This window comes from Penicillium taxi (assembly GCF_028828555.1).
Source record: "Penicillium taxi strain IBT 34144 chromosome Unknown utg000003l_segment0_segment0, whole genome shotgun sequence".
In the NCBI taxonomy this organism is placed as follows: Eukaryota; Fungi; Ascomycota; class Eurotiomycetes; order Eurotiales; family Aspergillaceae; genus Penicillium; species Penicillium taxi.
The window spans coordinates 206,708-228,327 of record NW_026643205.1 but is presented as its reverse complement, the minus strand read 5'-3'; the positions used below and the strand labels follow the sequence as shown (position 1 = coordinate 228,327).

The following is a 21,620-nucleotide window of genomic DNA, read 5'->3' as shown; positions in this document are numbered from 1 at the left end:
TACCTCTGTCGTCTATAATGATATTTACCCAGGGTACATGCTCGTGTCTGATGATAGGATTGTATGGATTGATTTTGATGCCGCGGAAACTTTCGACAATATAGGTCCCCTTTAGAACAGTTCTTACGACAATGAAATCGGTGCAGAGCTTGGGAAGACTATGTCCGTTTCCATTTGGATATTATATCTGACGAGTTTCAGGCCCAGGACCAAAAAGAAGGGCTTCCCCCTCATGCAACATTTTTCTGAGATAAACCGGCGCAATTGCCCAGTTGGGCTCTAGAAAGTGTTTCAAAGTTACGTGACTTGAATATGACCCTGGAATGGAGATTTATCGATTTACAATCAAAAACACCAAGCGCTATGCGGCTATTTTATCGTACATTTTTTGAAGGTTGAAGATTTTAGTTATTACACGAGCTCAGCTATAGCGGTACCTCATGCGTGGCCTATTCCGCTTATCTGCTTTGAGCTTTTCAGCTATAAAGTCCCAGCATCCGATAGGCCGCCGAGATCCTATATGATTTCCGTTTGGAGTAAAAACCTCAAGTTGGGGATAAGCTGGCAAGTCATCTTCGGCACTCCGCTTAGCGCGAATTTGGATGCTGACTTCAATCCAGCCGCAACCCTCAATGAGAATATCAGCTGCCATCACGCGGTAAGGTAGTGCGGGAATTGGAACTCCCTTGTCCTTCACGGCTTTTGCGACCAAGGATGGCAGGTTAGACGATGTGATGTCCCATTTCAAGTCAAACTTTCCTGCAGAGGATATGGAGCTTCCGGCGCCTTCCTTCAAGATGGAAGTTCCCGGATAGGCTCGCTCCTCAGTCTGCATCTCAATTGCCTTGTCTGTTCGGGTAATGTGGGTTCCGATTGGTACAAAGCAAGCTGCCAATATGGTATCTTCCGGGTTCACAGCAGTGATCCGCACGAGGCCACCACCGAGAAGAAGCGATTGACCCGGCTTGACGGTGATACGAGTAGGCTTGATTCTTTTCGTCATGATTAGATCACGCTTGTGCTCATCACGCACAAAATCCTCGAGCTCTGTTCGCTCCATGCCCGGTAGGTCAATTACCTCGCCCTTTCCACGTCCAAAGGGGATGCGGATGGGTGAGACAGTTGTTCCTGGCATCGATGACACAACTGGAAGTACAGGGTAGATATCCTCACGAGGAGCAGGGGGCAGCAGGCTATTAGGATCAAAAAGGGATACCTGGCGTTGCTTAAGGAGTTCATTTTCCAACCGTTGCTGGTGAATCCACTCGCCGATATTCTCCAGACTCTTCGAGTCTTTTGGAAAGCAGGCCTCGATAAAGCTGCTTTTTCCAACGTTTGCTTTACCAACCACCCAGATTCCACCACCGTGTGTCTGAATTTCTTCCTTGAGCTGTTTGGTCCACCAGCCTCGGTGTGCACTAATCATATGTACGTTTCCCAGGCGAACGGCTTTGCCTGCTTGCCCCAGAGACTTGCGGAGTACCGAGCGAACGTATTCCATCTTTGAGTCCACTTGATCCTTTGTAGCTGCCAGCAGATCTGACCGCGTGATAACGAAGCTGACTGTGGGCAGTTTCTTTCCAGCGTGGTATTTTTCAGTTGCAGAGCGTCGATTATGGGAGCGTTGATCTTGAGCAGAAAGGGCCTGGTGTATGCGCGGAACAAGTGACATCGGAAAGTCGGCAGCATCTAAAATGTGGTATACTCGATTGTTCTTGTACGGTGACTCGTCCAGGAGGTCGCGAATGGAGAATATTGATGGTTTAGGCGAAGAAACGGCCTTATTGTGATGTATGAGATCATGACAGCGATCACATATATGAGGAGTTAGGCTTAGAGGATCTGAAGGATCTGAGACTTCGATAGAATCTATAGAAGTATGCTGAGGGTTCAGAGCTTCCTCCGGAAAAGCTGCATCTGTTGCATCGGTTAGCATACCAGATCTAGGAAAATTGTCCAATGGAGTTATCTCACCCGTAGTAGGCATAAGTACTGAGGAATACTCATTAGCTTCGGGATCGGTAGCCTCTGCTAATTGCAACGCCTTATTCTGATTGACAGCTTTCTTCCTGGATGCTAACAGCTTTCGCGTCTGTTTCTGAGTTTGGCCATAGTACCCTGGCTCATTGGCCTCTATTGTCTGCGAATATGCACCACATCCCGGGCAGCATAAAGGCAAGATATGGGTTATATCACCAATAGGAGCTTCTTGTCTTTGAAAGGTGGAGGTTGAAAAACAGCGATGCGATAATTGTATTTTCCGGCTTGGCGAGTACGGCGCAAACGACTCTACGCAAAGTCGAGGATAAATGGAAGGCGGCAACTGACGATAGCATGAAGTTGGTCTATAACGAGATATTTCAAGCCTTAAAGCCCTGGATATGGCCGCTCGCGAGCAAGGCGACATGATGTGTTGTTGGCTTTGCGGAGTTTGAGCGGAGCTTTTCTCTTTAATCTGTTATCGATAACTTATCGTAATTTTAGATAAACTCTGCTCCAGCTATAAGGTGGATCTTGAAATTGATATGAAGTACTGGATGAGTTATTTTAAATTATCTCTCAGAGAAATTGGTAAATTACTAAGTAAATGAAAGTGCTGAAAACGCTAGGAAAGCCCGCAGGAGAACCATCAATATCAAAAAAACGCCGCCATGACCCATGCTTAGAGCTTTTCGATAAGCTCATGCGCGTGCTTTTCCCTTGTTCCTGACATCCGATTCATCTGCTTCCTCTTCGCCGGAGTCGCTCATGAATTCGTCATCATCATCGAATCCAATGAAGCGTCGAGGGGCAGGTTTTGATACCGGAGCAGAAGGTCCAGCCGTGTTCGGGGTACTTATGGTCTTATTCCCCTCATCAGAGTCCGAATTCGACGAAGAAGCCTCCTCGCTGCCGTCACTAGCACTGGTGCTGGAACCTCCCATAATTGCGTCGCGAAGGTTGTCGGTCCAGTCACCCTCCTTCATGGCCAAAAGGACAGCTTCTCGGGCTTTTTCGGTCATTTCTTCCTTATCATTCATCCACTGGCCGTCAATTCTTTCTTTTCCGCCTCTTTTAAGCTCGTCCTGGCGCCGCTCTGCCACTTCCACTACGGATTGCCATCGTTTACGTCGTTCTTCCTTCTCCTTTTGTTCCATTTCTGGCTTGACGACAAGGTACTCTGCAAGGGCTTTCGCCTCGTTGACAGTTCGCAGGCGTCGGCCGTCAAGGTTGCGACTGGAACTATTCTGGTCACCCTGGTTGCGCTTGTGTTTTGAGGACATGCGTCCACCGGCGGCACGAAGTTGAGATCCAAATCCACCCTTTCCACCGCATAGGGGAACAGAGAGACGGAGAGGCAGTAGAGTCGAACCGGAGTCACCATTTCGGGCGACCAGAAGTGACTGAAGTGAATCGGATGACGGCAGAACTTGTTTGTTATCGGTTGTTGTAAGGATGAGAGATTTCACCGAGAGTGAAGATGGGAGGTAAGATGCGACTTTTTCGGTTAGGTCAAAGATGCTGGAAGTGGAAGGAAGTGAAAATGAGACGGTTGGTGGAAGCGACAGTCCAGGAAAAGACGACAACAGGATGTTGACATTTGAAGAAGTCATCTTGAGCGAGGGTTTGCAGATGTCTCTGTACTAGCTATCTCTGAGATGTGGAAAAGGAAGATATAGCAAGGTAAAGATAGTCAAGATGTGATGAGGCCGTAGTGGTCATGTGATAGAGAGATAGATGACTCAGCATAGTTAGCGTAGAGATAACTAGTCATGTCAGGTGATAATGTTCAACCTTAATCCTTATGTTATATAATCAGGGCTGGGCCCTAGCGAGATCCGAAAGAGGAATATTCACACTTTTTACCATCGCCAAGCTCCACTTTCCCTTCTTTAAATCACAACTATTCCCGACTTTGTCAAAGCGATTCCACGAATTGCGCCAGGAACTCGCGACAATGTAAGATGAAGCCCTTTACCACTTTTGGACTCGATCAAATGACTAACAATCTACTAGGCTTATCCCTAAGGACGACCGCAAGAAGATCCACGAGTACCTCTTCCGCGGTATGTGATCATTACCTTTGTCGGCTTCGACCCATTGCAGCAATGCGCGCGGCATGACCAACATTATTCGGAACATGTGAACTGACTTATATTTCAGAGGGTGTGCTCGTGGCCAAGAAGGACTTCAACCTCCCCAAGCACGCTGACATTGACACCAAGAACCTCTTCGTAAGTCCGCCGTCTCAAACACCGCCAATTCCTCCGCCACTGCTTGCCAGCCGACTCCAGGTTTCTAACACTTCTCGCTATATAGGTCATCAAGGCTCTCCAGTCTCTTGACTCCCGTGGTTTCGTCAAGACCCGCTTCTCGTGGCAGTACTACTACTACACCCTCACCCCCGAGGGTCTGGACTACCTCCGCGAGTGGCTGCACCTCCCCGCTGAGGTTGTCCCCGCTACCCACATCAAGCAGCAGCGTTCCCACGCTCCCCCTCGTGGTATGATGGGTGGTGAGGAGCGTGAGCGCCGTGCTCCCCGTGCTCCCCGTGAGGGCGGCTACCGCCGCCGCGAACAGGAGGGCAAGGAGGGTGGTGCCCCTGGCGAGTTCGCTCCTTCTTTCCGTGGTGGCTTCGGCCGTGGCCGTGGTGCTCCCCAGCAGTAAGCTGTTGGACCACTTCGGTGCTATCCACTTCCGGTCATCTTAGGGTAGTCGGTAGAATAAAAAAAAATCAGAGCATTGGAAACATTGCTCTGAAATATTATTATTCAACGAGTGAATTTTGTAGTGCTATTCCCGTATATCTAGCCAAGACGGTTACCAGATGGAGGCTCGGGTAGAGATCGACACTTGACTACTTGAGTTTTGTGGTGTCCATTCATTCACGTCACTAAATCGAAACGAAAATATTTCAACTATCTATGCAAATCTCTTCCGATCATACCTCACCACAGCCTGCAGAATGACAGATGTTCCAATGGCGCAATCATCTGCAGAGCAAAACTCCTCAGGGTGATGGCTAAGACCATCCTTACATGGAACAAAGATCATACTGGTTGGTACACGCTTCGAGGTGAAAACACTGTCATGGCCGGCACCGCTCATAATATGTCGCACTAGTGACTTCGTGTCCTTGACAGGTGCATCTGCAACAACGGCATGGGCAGATCGTTCCACACATTCAATGCAGTCATCATGAAATTTGACCGCAGGTGAGTCGAAGTCGAGTGTCCACTCAACACGGCAGGGCTTTCCGATGCCAGCACCCTCTGCTGCTGCAATGGCATCAAATTCACGGCGGAGATCTTTCTCTACCTCAGCAACGAGGTCTGTTTTTGGTCCACGGATATCAAGTGAGAACCCCACCTCACCTGGTACTGTATTCACACTGCCTGGCTTCACTTCAATAATACCAACGCTGGCAAGGCAGCCACGAGCCTTGGCAACTTCTCGTGCTTTTACCATCATGCAAGAAAAGGCATACAATGCATCTGCGCGGTGCTCGAATGCTGTCGTTCCCGTATGTGTGTCTCGTCCGATCACCTTCAATCTAAACCATCGATAGGCTTGTACCGCTGTAACCACTCCGACCAGTTGGCCAGCTGATACGAGGTGTGGACCTTGTTCAATGTGCAGCTCGAAATGTGCAGCAATTGGCGTTGCCTTGTATGAACAAGGTACGCTTCCGAGGTAGCCGATTTTGCGCAGAGCAGTCTTCATAGATTCGGGACTGGAAGCTGCTGTAGGTAGAGAAGCGACAGTCGATACTTCTTTGAGATCATGAGCCACTGATAGTGGAATGCACTCTGCCCACACTCCAGCGGAAACCATGCTAATTGGGAATCGGGCCCCTTCTTCACTGCGATAGAAGGTCAGTCAATCGTATAAGAGGGATATAAGCTTTTTAGCTTCCTATACTTTGTCCAGTTTACCACGCCGACGCCTCCTTCTGTCTCCAGGCCCATTTCGTCCATTCTTTTGATCGTTTCAACGCCAGACAAGACTCCCAAGATCCCATCATATCGACCTCCTGTTGGCTGTGTGTCCAGATGACTTCCGATAAAAGTGGCCGGTACATCTGCTCTTCTTCCTGGGCGAATTGCGAAAATATTGCCCATCTCATCTATGGTAATTTGGCACTTAAGGTCTTCCATGGTTTGGACAAACCAGTCCCGAACACTCTTATCCTCTTCTGATAGAGAAAGACGCTGCATTCCGGTGTCAGTTGGTCCCCTACAGCCAAAAATATGATATTTAGCTCATATTGCAAAGTTGACAGAAACAGATTATTGTATCTTGGCCAGACAATTTCTGCTAATGCGTTGCTTAGACACTTACTCCCCCCATCGGATTCCAAACCCCCACTGACAAGAGTCATGTAGATCTTTTGCCAACCTGTCCTTGTTGGCTCTCAAGGCCGAAATCTCGGCTTCGGAGAGTTCCGTTGTCAACATGGCTTGGTACTTGGTCGTTGAGAATTGTAGATTTGAACCTAAAGTCGGCTTACGTATCCTTCGAGAAGATATTCTCGATGATCTTACCAAGGCTAAGAAGCTGTACATGCTGAAATTCCCGGTATCTTATAATGAGGTGGAGGTTATAGATAAGGAAGTGGGGAAGCGGACAAAGTCCGTCTTTGATAAATTAAGCAAGTAGTAGTCACTACACCGGCGATTTTTGAAGGCCAGCTCATATGCATGACCCATATTCGAACATCCATTAGAAATTTTGACCGAGACAATCTTGGAATGCCTTCTAAAGGTTCTTAGTCTATAACTGGTGGGTTTAAGCTCAAAAGCGCTTAACCATATATAGTTAGTGTTGAGTCAAGCTGACCCAAATATAACCTTTTCTGGTTAGGTTTACACGTCATGTGACACAGTACATTGTATATCACCAACTTCAAAGCATTCCATCTCCCATCTTCACCCGACGAACTTACAATATTAAAATCAATATGGTGTCACTTGAGACTGTTCTTAAGCATAACTCTAGCCTGAAGGGGTACGGTCCCAACCTCGTGGCAGTCTTTGGTATTATTGGCCCATATCTCTCCCTTGTTAGTTACAATGCTGACATACCCTAAGTGGGTGGAACGAGCGGAATCGGTGAAGCAACTGCCCGCGCATTCGTGAGAGATACAATATCCTCTAAGATTTATCTTGTCGGACGCAATGAGGTGCAAGCATCCAAGATCATCGAGGATCTACGTCAAATCAACCCGGATGGTCAGATCAGCTTTGTCAAGTGCGATGCCGCGCGTCTACAGAGCGTAGATGAAGCCTGCAAAACTATCCAAGAGAAGGAAGAAAAGATAAATTTGTTGTTCATGAGCGCTGGAATTCTAACAACAAAGGGTCCAGATGGTACATGTGTTTCTGAACATTAATCGTGGACACCTGCTAATAGTTTCCAGAAACCGACGAGGGTATAGACAAGAAGTTCAGCTTGCATTACTACTCTCGTATGCGATTTTTAGCAAATATGCTGCCTCAACTCACAAAGGCTGGAGATGTCAGCGATGGTGATTCTCCAGTTCAGCCTGGCCTACGTCGCAATCTGTCTAGTGTGGTGTCTGTGTTAGACGGCCGCGGCGAGGGACTCCTGATAATGGATGATCTGTCCTTGAAGAGAAATTACTCACTACGTAACTGTGCTACGCATGCCATCACCATGACTACTCTGTCTATGACAGAACTCGCGGAATCGAATCCGAAAATATCATTTGTACATTCCTATCCGGGTGTCGTGAAAACAGGTCTAGCGCGTAACTTTGGCACTTTCACTCGACTAGGAATGAATGCGATCATGGTCCTAGCAAAACCCTGGATGGTACCCTTGAGTGATAGTGGCGAGCGTCATCTATACGCCGCAACCAGTTCGCAGTTCCCACCACGAGCCAGCGGTGAAGCCAATGCCGCACCTGGCGCAGATGGAACTAATGGCAGCGGCGTTTATCGGTTATCCTGGGACGGATCTACTGCTGAAAATAGCAGCTACTTGCAAGAATACCGCAAGAGTGAGACAGGGAAATTGGTGTGGAAACATACTTTGGAGGTATTTGAGACCATCTGTGGCAAACCGTGATCATTGTGATGGAGCCTACTCTCTCTCTCTCTCTCCGCTCATGTTTTCTAGTTAACTATCAATTTTTAAATTGTGTCCATGATTTAATTTATAAATTATATCATAACCCTCTATCAAGTTTGTTCAAGACAACTAGAAACCAATCAAACTGGGTCAAAGTCACGTGGTATTGCCTCCCTCGTAGCCCGCAGGCTCATCGAGGAAATTTTTCAGCCGGAGGCGAAAACACTCTCGGGATTTCAACCCCGAGCATTATATAAACGTTCATTAATGTGCTTACCCCTGAAAAATCCTAGAATTGTCTCGCTGCGGACTCGAGCGAACGCCCCCTGAGTGCGCATTGACTTAATCTCGCGCCCCTTGAGATTCAAACCTCTGCCACAATCATGTTCGAGGACTTCTCCTTTTCGTCGCCGACTTCACAGCCTCCCCGGCTTGGGATAGATACTGAGGATAGACTTATGATAGATTGCGACAGTGCTCTCATCTCACCATTATCATCACGTTGTTCATCTCCGTCGCGTCGGTTCCGCACGCTCTCCCGGTCGAAGTCCTCATACTTCCGGTCTCAGCAGCCACCTCCAACTTCTGTCCCCTTCTCTTACGAACAGAAGCGTCTCTCTATTTCCACTCTTACACAGAAACTCCATGAACATACTTTACAAACTCCTAACGAATCCGTTGCCGATCGAGGCCGGCTAAATTATGATGGGTTTCGGCTATCCGGGAGATATCCCGGGTGTATTTTGACGCCACCGGATATGGATCATGATGATACAGGCCGTTCCGATTCATCCCTTTCACTTTGTTCAATTCCAAGTCCAACTTCCATACCACCGGAATTTTCCAGAGGATCCTTAGAAGGCCCGATGGATTTTCCACAACTGGATCATCTCAATGTGCGCACTCGACGACAGAACCTCTCACAGTTGCAATGTAACAAAGATGACATGGAAGCTATTCGCTGCGCAGTACTGTCCGAAGATTCCATGGACCCTGAACTCTCTCAAGACGACTGCCATCCCAGTTCATTGCCGCCGCGATCTTCACCGCGCCGGAGAGTCTTGGCGTTGCACCGGAGTCGCTTCGGCCCACCAGATATCTCGGCTGACCCGCGTGGTCGGCGGAGAAGTAACTCGATAACAATGCAGTCTCATCGTATTGAGAAGAGCCATATTCCGTTTCCTGGTCGAGATGCGTCTAAGCGCTGTGAACAGGGCCTTCGGCGGAAGAGTATGGTGAGTGCCGCCTTGGCATCTGTCGTGGAACATGCGTGATATGCACGTATTCAACTTTATATTTCAAATGATACCCAAATTTCAAATCAAATCTTCACTCTATAGAGCAGCTCGGCTCTTTCCATTACATAAGAACCAATCCAGTCAAGGTTCAATCTTTGAAATTATTGTTCGAAATCACTTGAGCTCACTAATTCCGGGGTTCCCAGTACCCTTGGAAACTGAGCTTGTTGGCCACCTGAATGTGCCTCAAATCAAGGAATATATTACTGCTAAGATCCATTGTGATGCCTAGGTAGGTATGCTTCCAAACCCTTGTTTGTCGCTATTACCTGAACATAGTTAGCAATCTCCACGGGGACAGGGCTGACAAAATTTCCTTTATAACCATACGGTTGGGAATTAAATATAAGTGCTAATAGTACATTCTTCTCCATATGTTTGCAACTCTTGCCTAATGGCCAATTGGCGACAGATGTTTCCATCCAATCATTTTAGGATTGAATATACGGTATAACGTGTTTCAATGTGAGCGTGCTCACAGCTATTATCTAACCACCTGGTCAAACCCTCATCTAGGTCTAGATCCATCCATAGATTCGATGTGAGCACGGGGTCTACTATTCTCGTTATCGATATATTCCAAGGTTATTCAATTCATCCCGAGGTCCCTATCTTTATGTTCTCCTGCTATTATATCATTTTAACTAGGTCATTTCATCTTGCGTATTTTTGCTATCTCACATATGTGATAGAGATTCTGATTTTCTGAGTGGCAGAAAGGTCGATGAGGCAAATGGAGAATGTCCGGAGCACCTGGAATTATCGAGATCGTAGTAAATTTCGCGCTTTTTCCAGCTGCACTACTTCGTAGTTCAGCCACCTGGGCAGGGCTTGGAATGAACCACCAAATCTATCTATTGACAAAACACTTGTAGCCTATAAGTTTGATACTCTTGGCCACGCGGCAAGTCAATCTGTATAATTTTTCTGTACTTGTTCATTCGTTCTTAAAAGCAGGTGGATTATAATACCTAGGTCTCAACAATGATCACTTAGGTATGTTAAGTATCACCAAATCCTGGTATTTCAGAACGTTGGAAGCAGGTGAGTGCGTATAATATGGTCAATTCTCTGGCTCCTTAATCTCAATTGATGGATACAGTGTCCTTAGAGATCCCCTATACCACTTATTTAGCGCCAACTCCTTGCGAGATGCTCTCAACATCCCTGCCTCAGCTAACATACCCAGATGATTGATTGCCTTAGGACCAATCAAACCCCTTGTGGATAGCAGAATAGTCCCTTCTAAATGAAAATATATCCCATGGTTTGAGGCCATACAAGGATGTACTTGATTGCTAAAAGTCATTGGTCAACAAAAATAAGTCATGATCTTCTCAAAATGATAAGCAGAATTGTGGCGGCGCTACGCCGAGGCAAATCTGGCGTTCAATCCACAGCGTGGGATGGAAAAACTGTCCACTAATCATCCAGATATACTAAGTACAGCTATAGGGAAAAAGTCTGCCGACAGCCGGGTTTTAGACCCCAAATATGTATATGATTACTTTCAACGCCAATAACTCCACCAATATCATAGATATAGGTTTATAATCTATATTTCCATATACATAATTGGCCATAAAATAGACTCCAATCTAAAATTCAGTATAATAGCCTCCTAAACCATCGTATAGAAGCAAATCTGCGGGGCATAGATAGAAATAAGCTATCAACTGTAGACTAGAATGGCATTATCTTGCTGGAATACATTACTATTAATAAAGGATCAATGAAACTTCCAATTAGAGCAGAAGATGAGGACATAATGCTTTGATATGCTGTAAACTTGATGATTCCACCTGCACACCACTTTTACTGCTTGCAAATTATACCTGTTCATCCGTACGGGATAACAAGTGAGCTACACTTCGGGTATTCAAAAAGATGATGAGTACTCAATTCCGAAACCCGAGGACCATCCGATGAAGAAGCTCCAGTTTGCGAAACTTTTAGGTAAGACCAACCTAGAAAAATGCCTCTCGGCTCCATCGCATGTTGCGCGAATCCGACTCCGAATAGTATCTATGTCCTGCTTATTCTACACACTGAGACCAAAAGTTCCGATTGTAAATTCCGTGACAGCAAACCTACATCTTTCGGTGCATCTTTAGCGATGCTTTTCTAGTACATTCGGCGAAGAATTCCGCGAAAATTGTACCTCTGTCGGTCCTTTCATCTTATGGCAACTGACCTGCTTTTCTGTCGTGATAGGGCTAAGCCCCATGTAGAAATTTGTACATTGTCAAAGCTTGAGCCTATTAAGGAATAAAAGAGTGCTCAGTTTCGACAAAGAGTAAATCATTCCAGAACTACAACTATCACATAAGCTCGAGCATATCTGCCCATCTCATTTACAATGACAATCCCGAAAGAATATAAGGATGTCCCAACTGCTGAACTCTCCACCATCCGGTTTATCAATCTTTTTGATAAAGACAAATCCGAATTGAGAAAATTGATAGCCGCCTGTGAAAACGATGGTTTCTTCTATCTTGATCTTGAGAGTAGTGGCTCCGAAAAGTTTTGGGCAGACCTGTATGAGATTGATAGCATCACGAAGAAGTGGTTTTCTCAGTCCACAGATGTGAAGCTGAAAACTCCTACTGTGTCTCTTGCACATGGGTTAGTTGTACCTGTTCAAATTTGAACTCTGCTTTCAACATCTCCACTAACTAGTTCAATCCAATTAGGTTCAAGGCTATGGGCAATCAATCGGGAGCCGTCGAATCCCAAAAGAATGGCTTTGAAGCCCTCAAGGTAAGCATTTCAAAGCATGCACCGATACCTGACACAAAGACTAAGAATATCAGATTGGGAAGTTTGAATTGGATGGTCGATGGGCACTCCCTCTTGTTGTCCAGGAAAACCTTGCATTGTTTGAACAGTTCACCGCTGCCTGTCATTTCATCTCAAAGCTTTTGCTAGACTGCATCTCGGATGAATTGGGCCTTAAGGGAGATGCTCGCCTCGAGACCCATCACCCGGGATGACTGTCGCTCAAAGAGCACACTTTACTTCCTTCACTACCCCCCCCCCCCCCCCCCCCCCCACCATCAACGATCCAAAAAAAGTCGGTCAGAGCATGCACACCGATATTGGCAGTCTCACAATCCTCTACGCGCCACAATAGGGTCTTCAAGTCTTCTCTTCGGAGGATGCTACTTGGAAGTATGTTGAGCCACGACCAGGTCATGCAATTATCAACGTGGGAGACACTCTACGTTTCCTCTCGAACAAGCAACTTCGCTCTGCGCTGCATCGCGTGCTACCCCTGGGCCGAGTCCAGACTGAAGATCGGTACTCTATTTCGTACTTCCTGCGAGCTTCGGACTCAACTGAGTTTGAGGACAGCAACGGAGATGACTCGAGTGCCAAAAAGTGATACGCTAAGAAATATCAAATGTATGAGTTACCACTCGCGGTTCAGAAGCAGCACACGACTCTTTCTGGTGGAATGGCGCAGGAGCTACAGGCTAGTTTTTAAACTACAAGAAGAACTGGAGCCTCTATATGCGAATCAATATGGAAGTAGTAACGTGAAGAACATATAAGGACAATATTTTTCAATATTTAGCTCTTCTTGCTCAATCCATCAAATTTACTTGATTATCAATTGTACTACTGAGTGGACAGCAAGTCCTGTTCACCATCCTGCAGTCATATATACCAGATCAGTAGTGCTGCATTGGTCGATAAGATAGATGTTCAGAAGACCGGTGATGGTGATTCCAATCTTCCTTTGTCTAAGAATCTACAACGTATGTCAGGAAGGGCCCAGAATGTCCTCGATAGGATGGGTTTGAAACACATCAGTCTCCTATACCTAATAGATGAATCAAATCATTATTATCATTATAATTTCAACGCTCATAAGTAGCTAGATGCTAAAAGATAACAAACAAAACACCAAAATATTACGTAGAATATTCAAATCAAGTTCTACAGCCGCTTTTCTTAGTAAAATACCCATGAGATGTCCATAGCCCGTCCATGGGCTTTGAAAAGATCTAGCAGGTATAATTGTTTTGGAAAATATTTTGATGTGAAGTAATAAACCATGGTAGTATCAGTCCGAAAATCCTCAAATATAGCCGACATTAAAAAGGCGTTCTGTGATTGAACGACATCCTACACAACACTTCGGAATTCAGTTATCCTGTTGGAAGAAAGACAAGTTTCTGCAACCACCTTGTACGACTGTATTTGACTATGCGTCCTTTGGTCTTTGGTCTCATACATTTTCCCATGGAGTATTATTTTAGTCCATCCAAAACTTTGGCCTAATATTGCATAAGAGTAGAATCTGAATACTTTTTGCTACATGTTCTAAGCACTATACCCTCGTCCAACACTATATGGGTATCGGAGTTGGTGATCATAGATTGAGACTTCTCCGTAACAAAAATGGAATTAACGCCATATCTTACCTTGATCTTTAAAGCAGAATCTACTTGAACTTTGACACCAAATGTGGCAAAACTCAGATTGATTGGGCTCTATTTACTGCCGCACTTCGTAAGGCGTAGGACAAAACAGACGGTTTTATTCTCAGCCTACCCCACCGAATCTCAGTCATTGAAAAACTAAAGGATAATATAATAAGGGTTAATAAGCATGTTTATATTGTTTCGTTAAGATGTTCAATTTTAAAAGTTCTAATTTTTGCGGGAATTTGACGGTGTGCCAAACTTTTGACTATGTATCCATTATAGTAAATACTGTTCTAAGTGACTTGATGCCGACGGTCTTATTTCATTCATGATAATTGAAGCTTAATCTACTTCAAAAAATGATGATTCTGTTAGTCACTGATGTAGGAAGCTGTGTAAATTGCGTCTTATAACCCCGGTGGAGCCGGAAGTTTGTACATAGTAGTAGTAAGTCCGAGAGGCCGAAATCTTCCTATTAGTCGAGAACAGGCTCTGGGAACTATTAGATATTGCTAGTTTATCTTTACCTTCTGCAAAGGGCCGAGAAAATGCCCCGGTAATACAATTAACTTTCTATCTCAGGCTATCTTGGAAAGCCCTTCAGTTGTATGGCCTACAAGAAACCCGACATCTAAGCTCAGGGTATATTGCCATCATAAAAGATTAAAGATCGCTCAAGGTATGCCAAAAACCTCACATGAAGCTTCAAAGCAAAATGGGCGATGGACATGAAGATCACGATGATATCTCGAGCACGGAGTAGGATGAGAATTTACCACCAGACGGGGGCTGGAAAGCATGGCTAAGCGGTATAGTAACTACCATATTACAGATTTTATCATCATTCTCATCATCATTCTTCTTTTTTCAGTACTCTGCGGTCATCTTCTTCTTATGAATACCTGGGGTATTGTCAACAGTTTTGGTGTATTTCAGACGTACTACACCGCGCTTTTGAACCGCTCAGCTGCAGATATCTCTTGGATAGGATCTATCCAGATATTCCTTTGCTTTTTTGTGGGTGGTTTAAGTGGTCGCTTTGCAGATAGTGGCCTCTTACGCTATGTCTTGATATCCGGCACAGTAATGGTGATCCTTGGCATATTCACCGCTTCAGTTTCTACTCAATATTGGCATTTGATACTTTCACAGGGAATATGCTGTGGACTGGGTAGTGGTTGCCTTGTTACTCCAGCAGTATCTGTGGTTTCCACATACTTCGAAAGAAAACGTTCACTAGCCATTGGTATCGCTACTTGTGGCTCTGTCACAGGAGGGCTCATCTTCTCTGCCATGGCAAGACAACTTATACCCTGTGCTGGAATTGGGTGGGCACTACGAGGTATCGGATTTGTACAGGTGATCACACTGTTGTTTGTGACTGCATTTATGAAGACACGACTACCGCCATGTAAAGCTGACAGGCTTGTGGAATGGAATACTTTCAAAGAACTTGAGTATACATTCTTTACAGTGGGAATGTTTTTTGTATGTACCTCCTTCTTAATTCAAGTGCCGGTTCAAACAGCTGATATTGCTTTTTACAGAATTTTTGGGCCGTATTTTTCGGCTTCTACTATCTCGCCTCATACAGCAGCAGTATTGTCATTCCTCGATTTACCTATACCAATTCCTTGGATATTCTTCTGATACTCAATAGCATTGGTGTGGTTGGGCGTATGATATCAACCTACTTTGCTGACATCGTAGGACCACTAAACATGATGATACCGACATCTCTGATAGCCGGGATCGCAGTTTACTCATGGATTGCTGTACTTACCCAAGCCCAACTCTATGCAAGGACAGTCGTGTATGGAATCATTGCTGGCAGTATGTTGAGTCTGTTCCCTGCGGGAATATCAAGCCTTACAAAGGATTTATCGAAACGTGGCACACGTACTGGGATGAACTTTACCATTGTCAGCTTTGCAACGCTGACAGAGGACTCGATTGCAGGAGCATTAATCTCGGCCAATGGAGGCAGTTATATTGGGGCTCAAGCATTTATGGGTAGCTGTTTTTTAGTTGGCGGGGGTTTGTTTTCGCGGCGAGACTGATTAGACAACGGAGAAGCAATGGAGGTTGGTGGATTAAAATTTAGATGATAGAAGATGTTAAAATATGATGCTATTATGGAAGAAGATAGTACGTCAATGATAGAATATAGATGAATATTTGCGCATATCAGGTTGTATCTTAGATGTTAACTGGAGGAGAGATACGGAAAACCTACAGGGGTGACATTGGGCGAGGCAAGAACGTGGGAATTTACCTGTTGGGCAGCAACTATAGTTTCTTTTGTATTTAATTTCTAACTGGTGTTGGGCACAAGGTCCTGCTTCGGATGGCTGAAGCGCCTGCATAACATATACACGATTAGTAAAGCTCGATGGAGTTAATTGAATCGAATCGAATTGAATTGAATCAGATTGTAACCAATAATGCAATTTTAACCTCTGATCCCTAAGTAGCTTTTAGTAAAGTGAATCCCTATCCCTGTCGTTCAGGAAGCCAATCAAAATATTATGTTTATAGCAGCTCTCTATTTTCAAACACCCACCATCCCACCAATTCGTTCAAAAAAGAAAAAGACAAAACAGAAATCTGTCTATGAGGAGGGCCGTATGAGAGTGGCCATTGAAGCTATAGAAAATGGCAGATTCCATCAGCTTTAACTGCAGCATGTTCATTTAATGTTACAAAGTAAACTCTCTATGATCGTTTAAATAGTGTTGAAATTGGGTCGAGAAACGACCATCTGGTCATCAATTGACTCCTCCTGAAGAAATATCTATAGAGAGGTGACTAGCATCTATAAATGAGAGAGTTGTAGCTTCTACCTCATCTATGTAAAAGTCATGACCAATAATTTACTCTGATCGTAGCCTTCAGCCACCTCTTTAACCACCTCTTCTGTAAGCAAAAACTAGTCACCATAGTTCTTTCAACGCTGTCTAGATCTTAAAATACAATTTTCTCGGAGGTATAGTTATAAGAGCTGGGAATCGCGAATGAGTCAAATATATAAAGGCTTCTAGAGTTACTTTACCGTGTAAATCATGATTAGTGCAAGAGGACAAAAACCGCCCCCTGAGCCAAAAAGACTACTTTAATCTTCCAACGGGAAGATTAACTTCTAAAAACACTTATATACCAATTATTCGACGTCAGACAACCTATTCTGGATGTATTAATAAAGGTCATGCATATACTAAATGGTCTGATCGAGTCTTTGAGCCATATTTATTTTATTATGGGTTCTGAAATCGCGGTTAAAAAATGTAAATTTTGAAATTTGATGGGGTTTCCGGAATGGCATTGCCTAATTATTATTAGCTTGCAACTCTTTGGATGTAATAACAACACAATTCATTCAATCTGCCCTATTCTTGACACTATGGTCAAAGTCTACTAGTTTCATGAGAACCGTGAATTATTGGACTCATTGACGATGTCCATGTCAACCGACATTGATCAGTCAGTACAGAGTAGACGTACGGATCAGGACCCTCGACCCACTTATCAGACCGACCCACAGCGCCTCAACCACGGCACTAACGGGTGTTAGTTCTTCACATCTCATCACATTGGTATTATATATACACCACCCTCATACAAGATTCAAATTGAGCTGATTCATTTGACCTATCAGATAAAATCTTTTTGTTGATATTCTTTGATCTCATGGTTTCTTCATCTGAAAAACTTACGTGACACGTGACACACTACAGTGTTTTCTGTACCTGGGTAGCTTTGCAAAGATTTTAAAGTGAACAAGAACTTCTAATCATTTGAGGGACTACTGAAAGCCTATCCAGCCGTACTGATCCAAACACGATCGATGTGAATCACGCTAAACCACTTTCTATACAAAATCAACAAAGTCGAATCCGACGAGTGTCGCTGCGGGGAGAGGTCTTCAAGAAGACACGTTCTCATGAAGTTCCTGTTATATACATATATGAGGAGAAACTGATGTTGGCCAAGGTCTCAAGGACGGACTTAGATAGCCCTACAGACTACGACTCCGTGGTATCACACTCGCAGGCCGCCCACTATATAGCCAAGCCAAATTTATCATCTAGACAGATATTTTTGGACAATTCAGGAATATCAATGCCGACTTAGATTCTGAGGAAGATGAGTTGGACCGAGAGGACCACGACAACGACTAGCTACAAGATTGCAACATCGTAGCGTGGTGAAGACGCTGGGTAACACAGCTTACAGAAAAAGCGCGGACGAATACATCCTACCACAATCGAATGACAAAGAAGGAATGAAACGAGAGGAAGATTCTACGGGACAATGGGAGCAAAGGAAGTGGAAAATAAGGATATGAGGGCGATAGCATGGACGGTATTTTAGTATTTATTTATAAGGGTTTAGGCGACTTTACTTTGGCACGACGCCAAATATCCTTTGTATCTACTGTCTACATTCCGGCGTTTGGAATGCGCCTGTTTCCGCTGGAGGAAACACCTACATAGCTATACACTACTAGTTTGGCTGTATCAGGTTATAGAATATTGATTGATTGATCAATGATCATGTGGCGAATACGACAAGTATTTGATATCATCCATGGCGACTCATAGTCCAATGAAAACCCTTGAATAATGCCTTCTTTACCCTCAGATGAAAATACTCCCATCAAGACTTGTCCTTCTTTCCCTTTCCACGACCTTGAAAGCTCCAATCAATCTGTCTAGCCATTCTCACATTCACTCCAAGCTCATTGGCGAAGGCAGGTGGGGTATCCCCATGACTTCAATATCTACTGGGGATATACCTCTTTGCTCAACCTGATTGACTATCCTTCTGTAATTTTGCCAATTACGAACTTCAAGGTGGATCCTCTGCTCGATCCTGTAGATCACAGCTACAAGCCACTGGAAACAAATCCCTACGACAAACCTAATTACGTCTTGTGTAAGTTATCTAAGCTGATTTTGTTTTCTTGATTAATGCGGTGTCTCAATATCACTCACTCCCTAATAGATGATCCTGATCTGTTCACAAATTAGCCCTCAACCATTCGGATCGTTGGGCGTCCCTTCGGGGACGAAGAAGCTATTCGTGTAGCTTCCATTCTGGACAAATTGTTCAAGAGTCGGTAGGCAAGAATTGGCTGGCATCCTCTCACTGGTCAATCGGTCAACTTAATTTCAACTGGCGTGCCATACGGATAATCTTCGAGCAAGCTGGTTAGATAGAACTTGAACTTTGTTCAAGATGAAACAGGTTTAAATGACCGGCTCACCCTCAGGTTTTGCTCAAAATTTTATGTTTTTTTCTATCAGTTTTCGATCCCTCTAGTAGTAGTGGTGTATAATGTAGTGTAATCGGCGATTATGAATCCTACACTCACCCTGTCACCTAGGCAACACCTACCTGACAATTGGCCGTGGATAAGCCACAGACCGATCAGTTAGTAGTATGTTGAATGACCGTATGCGTTGTATGTTTCTATATTTGGTGTTTTTTTGTCAAGTGGGTGATCTAAGTGAGAATTTTCCGAGTATCGAGAATAGCAGTGACCCTGATCTACTGGTTAGAAGGGTATAACTTGGAAGAAAAACTCAATCTGACTCTCTGGGCTGATAATAAACTGGCTCAACTCAAGCAGAACATCAATACTTGATATGAAGAATTTGAGGACAAGAATTAGGTATGGGAAATAAATTGGATATATAGAGAAGTCATATAGTAAAAACATGTGAGAAGAATACCTAAAGAGGTTTAGAGAGCACCATTTCCATTATATCGTATCGATGTGGAATCCAATCAATTTCCAGATCGCCAGCTAAAAAGCTTTCTCAATCTCTTACGCGAAGATGGAGAATGTTTTCGGGTATTTCCATTTCCAGCTGCCAGAGAAGTGTGGTATCCACGTTGTTGCATGTCGTCCAGTGCACGAGGAGAATGGCCGCGGAGGCCCATTGTCTCCGCATTAGCTGCGGCCAGCACGGATTGAACATGTGGGTCGAAGTATATTGGATCGTAGGCGTCGTGATTTTCGGCATAAGATGGGGACTTGGTGTTTGCATAAGTGTCATATGGAGATGGCATCTCAAAGAAGATACCGCGATCACGCTCGTCAACTTGAGCCCAATTGCCGTTGGCATATACTGGGGAGCCCGGCTCGCCAATGTCGCTTTCTTCGGAGTAAAAAGTTGGTGGAGATGAGGATAAGGGTCGCGAAGATTCAAGATCGTCGGAGTTAAGGTCGTCGTCTTCGTCTGCATGCTCTGATATAGATGCTATGCGTGTATTTGAAGGGTCGTCTACTAGGTCGTGATATGTGTGGTTATCGTGTTCATTGTTTTGTTCTCTGACCATCCTCCAGTAGTCATAATCGTGAATGGAGTAATCGGATAACGAGCGAACTCGGTCGTACACCCCAGGTGACGACGAGGGAATATCCGCTATCTGCCGCTTGGGCGTGGAACATCCCGTTGAATTGGGAGTGTAAAGCGAGTGTGAGTAGTGGGATGGCAAGGAAACATCCGTAAATTGAGAAAGCCCCTCATCTAGAGAGTACGAATTGGAGGAGACTCGAGCTTGATCGCGGTTGCCGGAAAAGAGTGAACAGTTGTCAACGTCTTCAATGAATGACACGATGCGGGTGACATCTAAAGACTCCCGTGGATTCAGAATCTCAAAGGACGCTCCTCCGTGCGAGATGGTGGCAACGGCCTGCGTGTTGGCCAACATCGAGTCAGACGTTCGGGGACAAGACAGAGGCAAATCTAAAGCCTGACCCCGAGCCTGAGCCTTTTCCTCAAGCTTTTGGCGGAAAGTGTTCTAGATAAACCTTGTCAGAATTGGGGACAGATAGGTCTTTATAATGTTTCAGTCCACTCACCAATCGCTTCCTGTTCTGTCTTGGACGGGTCAGGTTTGCCGAGACAAGATACTCTCGTGGCCCCTGTAAGGGATCCGTGCCTGCAAAGTCGGTGAGTCTCTTGTGTATAATGACCATGATGTTATTTCACGTTGCATTGAGGTAGTACTGACCTAATGATAGTTCTGTGATATAATCTTGCTCGCTTTGCTGAGTAAGGATGCTATTTGAGTAAGAAGGTGATAATGGCGGAGGACTGGATTCTGTAGACGATATAGACTCGGCGTAAGGAACTATATAGATTGGCTGTGGTCGACTCAAATTTTTTATTGCCTGTTTGCGCCTGACTTTCAGTTCAGAAAGGTCGACGAGATCGGCAACACACTCTGCACTCTCCGCAAGATTTTTCCGGTATTCATGAAGTGATAAGGCACCTGTGACCCCAAATGAACGAGGGGGGAGTGACACTGCATGTGCTAAAAGGGGTTTGGAGATAGTGCATGCTTCTGCATGAACGCAGTTCCTTTCCTCGTAGATAGGGAACGTTGAATGGTCAGAATCTTGACCGTTGCTCCAGATCCTAATGGAGTAATGAGAGGAGTCATCCATGTTGTTCCTTGTAGTGGTTTTTGGGTAGTTCTTTTCTTCAATCGCGTGTTTAGCGCTGTGACGTATCTCCTAACAGTCCATTCGCAATCTATACATCGGATTGATCAGAGCGGGGAGACTGCAAGGGATAATAATCTATTGGCTTACCAGTTCACCGTCAATGTAAGGTACACAATTGAAATCCCAGAGATGAAATTTTTGTTTACAAGAAATATATCGGAAATTTGACTGAAGTAATGGTTGGTCTAGACTTCGAATTATTCTGTTCATTTGATCTTTCCAAGGTTGGTGGATGAACCCACTGGACCCACATGCAATGTCAGCGTGGAGCCAAACATTTAGAACCAGGAACGATGG

General features: G+C 44.8%; 10 protein-coding genes across 10 annotated transcripts; 6 read left to right on the top strand and 4 right to left on the bottom strand.

Moving 5' to 3' along the window:
* Nucleotides 1-421: 421 nt before the first annotated feature.
* N7495_003572 (uncharacterized protein) lies at nt 422-2,407 on the bottom strand (the record flags this gene model as incomplete). Its single annotated transcript, XM_057206223.1, has 2 exons — nt 422-1,917; nt 1,975-2,407. 2 exons carry the CDS (start codon nt 2,405-2,407, stop codon nt 422-424), a joined length of 1,929 nt encoding a protein of 642 aa, XP_057063903.1.
* A 274-nt stretch (nt 2,408-2,681) lies between these two features.
* N7495_003571 (uncharacterized protein) lies at nt 2,682-3,593 on the bottom strand (the record flags this gene model as incomplete). The annotated part of the gene is made up of 1 exon (XM_057206222.1): nt 2,682-3,593. One exon carries the CDS (start codon nt 3,591-3,593, stop codon nt 2,682-2,684), a length of 912 nt encoding a protein of 303 aa, XP_057063902.1.
* A 191-nt stretch (nt 3,594-3,784) lies between these two features.
* On the top strand, nt 3,785-4,647 carry N7495_003570 (40S ribosomal protein eS10; the record flags this gene model as incomplete). Its single annotated transcript, XM_057206221.1, has 4 exons — nt 3,785-3,939; nt 3,997-4,046; nt 4,144-4,214; nt 4,300-4,647. The coding sequence occupies 4 exons, from the start codon at nt 3,785-3,787 to the stop codon at nt 4,645-4,647; spliced, it is 624 nt and encodes a 207-aa protein (XP_057063901.1).
* Nucleotides 4,648-4,902: 255 nt separating this feature from the next.
* Nucleotides 4,903-6,545, bottom strand: N7495_003569 (M20 family metallo-hydrolase; the record flags this gene model as incomplete). Its single annotated transcript, XM_057206220.1, has 3 exons — nt 4,903-5,842; nt 5,902-6,216; nt 6,322-6,545. The coding sequence occupies 3 exons, from the start codon at nt 6,543-6,545 to the stop codon at nt 4,903-4,905; spliced, it is 1,479 nt and encodes a 492-aa protein (XP_057063900.1).
* A 395-nt stretch (nt 6,546-6,940) lies between these two features.
* On the top strand, nt 6,941-8,070 carry N7495_003568 (uncharacterized protein; the record flags this gene model as incomplete). Its single annotated transcript, XM_057206219.1, has 3 exons — nt 6,941-7,016; nt 7,071-7,349; nt 7,400-8,070. 3 exons carry the CDS (start codon nt 6,941-6,943, stop codon nt 8,068-8,070), a joined length of 1,026 nt encoding a protein of 341 aa, XP_057063899.1.
* A 386-nt stretch (nt 8,071-8,456) lies between these two features.
* N7495_003567 (uncharacterized protein) lies at nt 8,457-9,347 on the top strand (the record flags this gene model as incomplete). The annotated part of the gene is made up of 1 exon (XM_057206218.1): nt 8,457-9,347. The coding sequence occupies one exon, from the start codon at nt 8,457-8,459 to the stop codon at nt 9,345-9,347; it is 891 nt and encodes a 296-aa protein (XP_057063898.1).
* A 2,383-nt stretch (nt 9,348-11,730) lies between these two features.
* Nucleotides 11,731-12,756, top strand: N7495_003566 (uncharacterized protein; the record flags this gene model as incomplete). The annotated part of the gene is made up of 2 exons (XM_057206217.1): nt 11,731-12,003; nt 12,505-12,756. 2 exons carry the CDS (start codon nt 11,731-11,733, stop codon nt 12,754-12,756), a joined length of 525 nt encoding a protein of 174 aa, XP_057063897.1.
* A 1,919-nt stretch (nt 12,757-14,675) lies between these two features.
* On the top strand, nt 14,676-15,864 carry N7495_003565 (uncharacterized protein; the record flags this gene model as incomplete). Its single annotated transcript, XM_057206216.1, has 2 exons — nt 14,676-15,292; nt 15,352-15,864. Exons 1-2 carry the CDS (start codon nt 14,699-14,701, stop codon nt 15,862-15,864), a joined length of 1,107 nt encoding a protein of 368 aa, XP_057063896.1. The 5' UTR covers nt 14,676-14,698.
* A 1,394-nt stretch (nt 15,865-17,258) lies between these two features.
* N7495_003564 (uncharacterized protein) lies at nt 17,259-17,982 on the top strand (the record flags this gene model as incomplete). The annotated part of the gene is made up of 3 exons (XM_057206215.1): nt 17,259-17,370; nt 17,604-17,839; nt 17,893-17,982. The coding sequence occupies 3 exons, from the start codon at nt 17,259-17,261 to the stop codon at nt 17,980-17,982; spliced, it is 438 nt and encodes a 145-aa protein (XP_057063895.1).
* Nucleotides 17,983-19,594: 1,612 nt separating this feature from the next.
* On the bottom strand, nt 19,595-21,263 carry N7495_003563 (oxidoreductase, short-chain dehydrogenase/reductase family; the record flags this gene model as incomplete). Its single annotated transcript, XM_057206214.1, has 3 exons — nt 19,595-20,614; nt 20,676-20,755; nt 20,828-21,263. 3 exons carry the CDS (start codon nt 21,261-21,263, stop codon nt 19,595-19,597), a joined length of 1,536 nt encoding a protein of 511 aa, XP_057063894.1.
* Between the last annotated feature and the right edge of the window lie 357 nt (nt 21,264-21,620).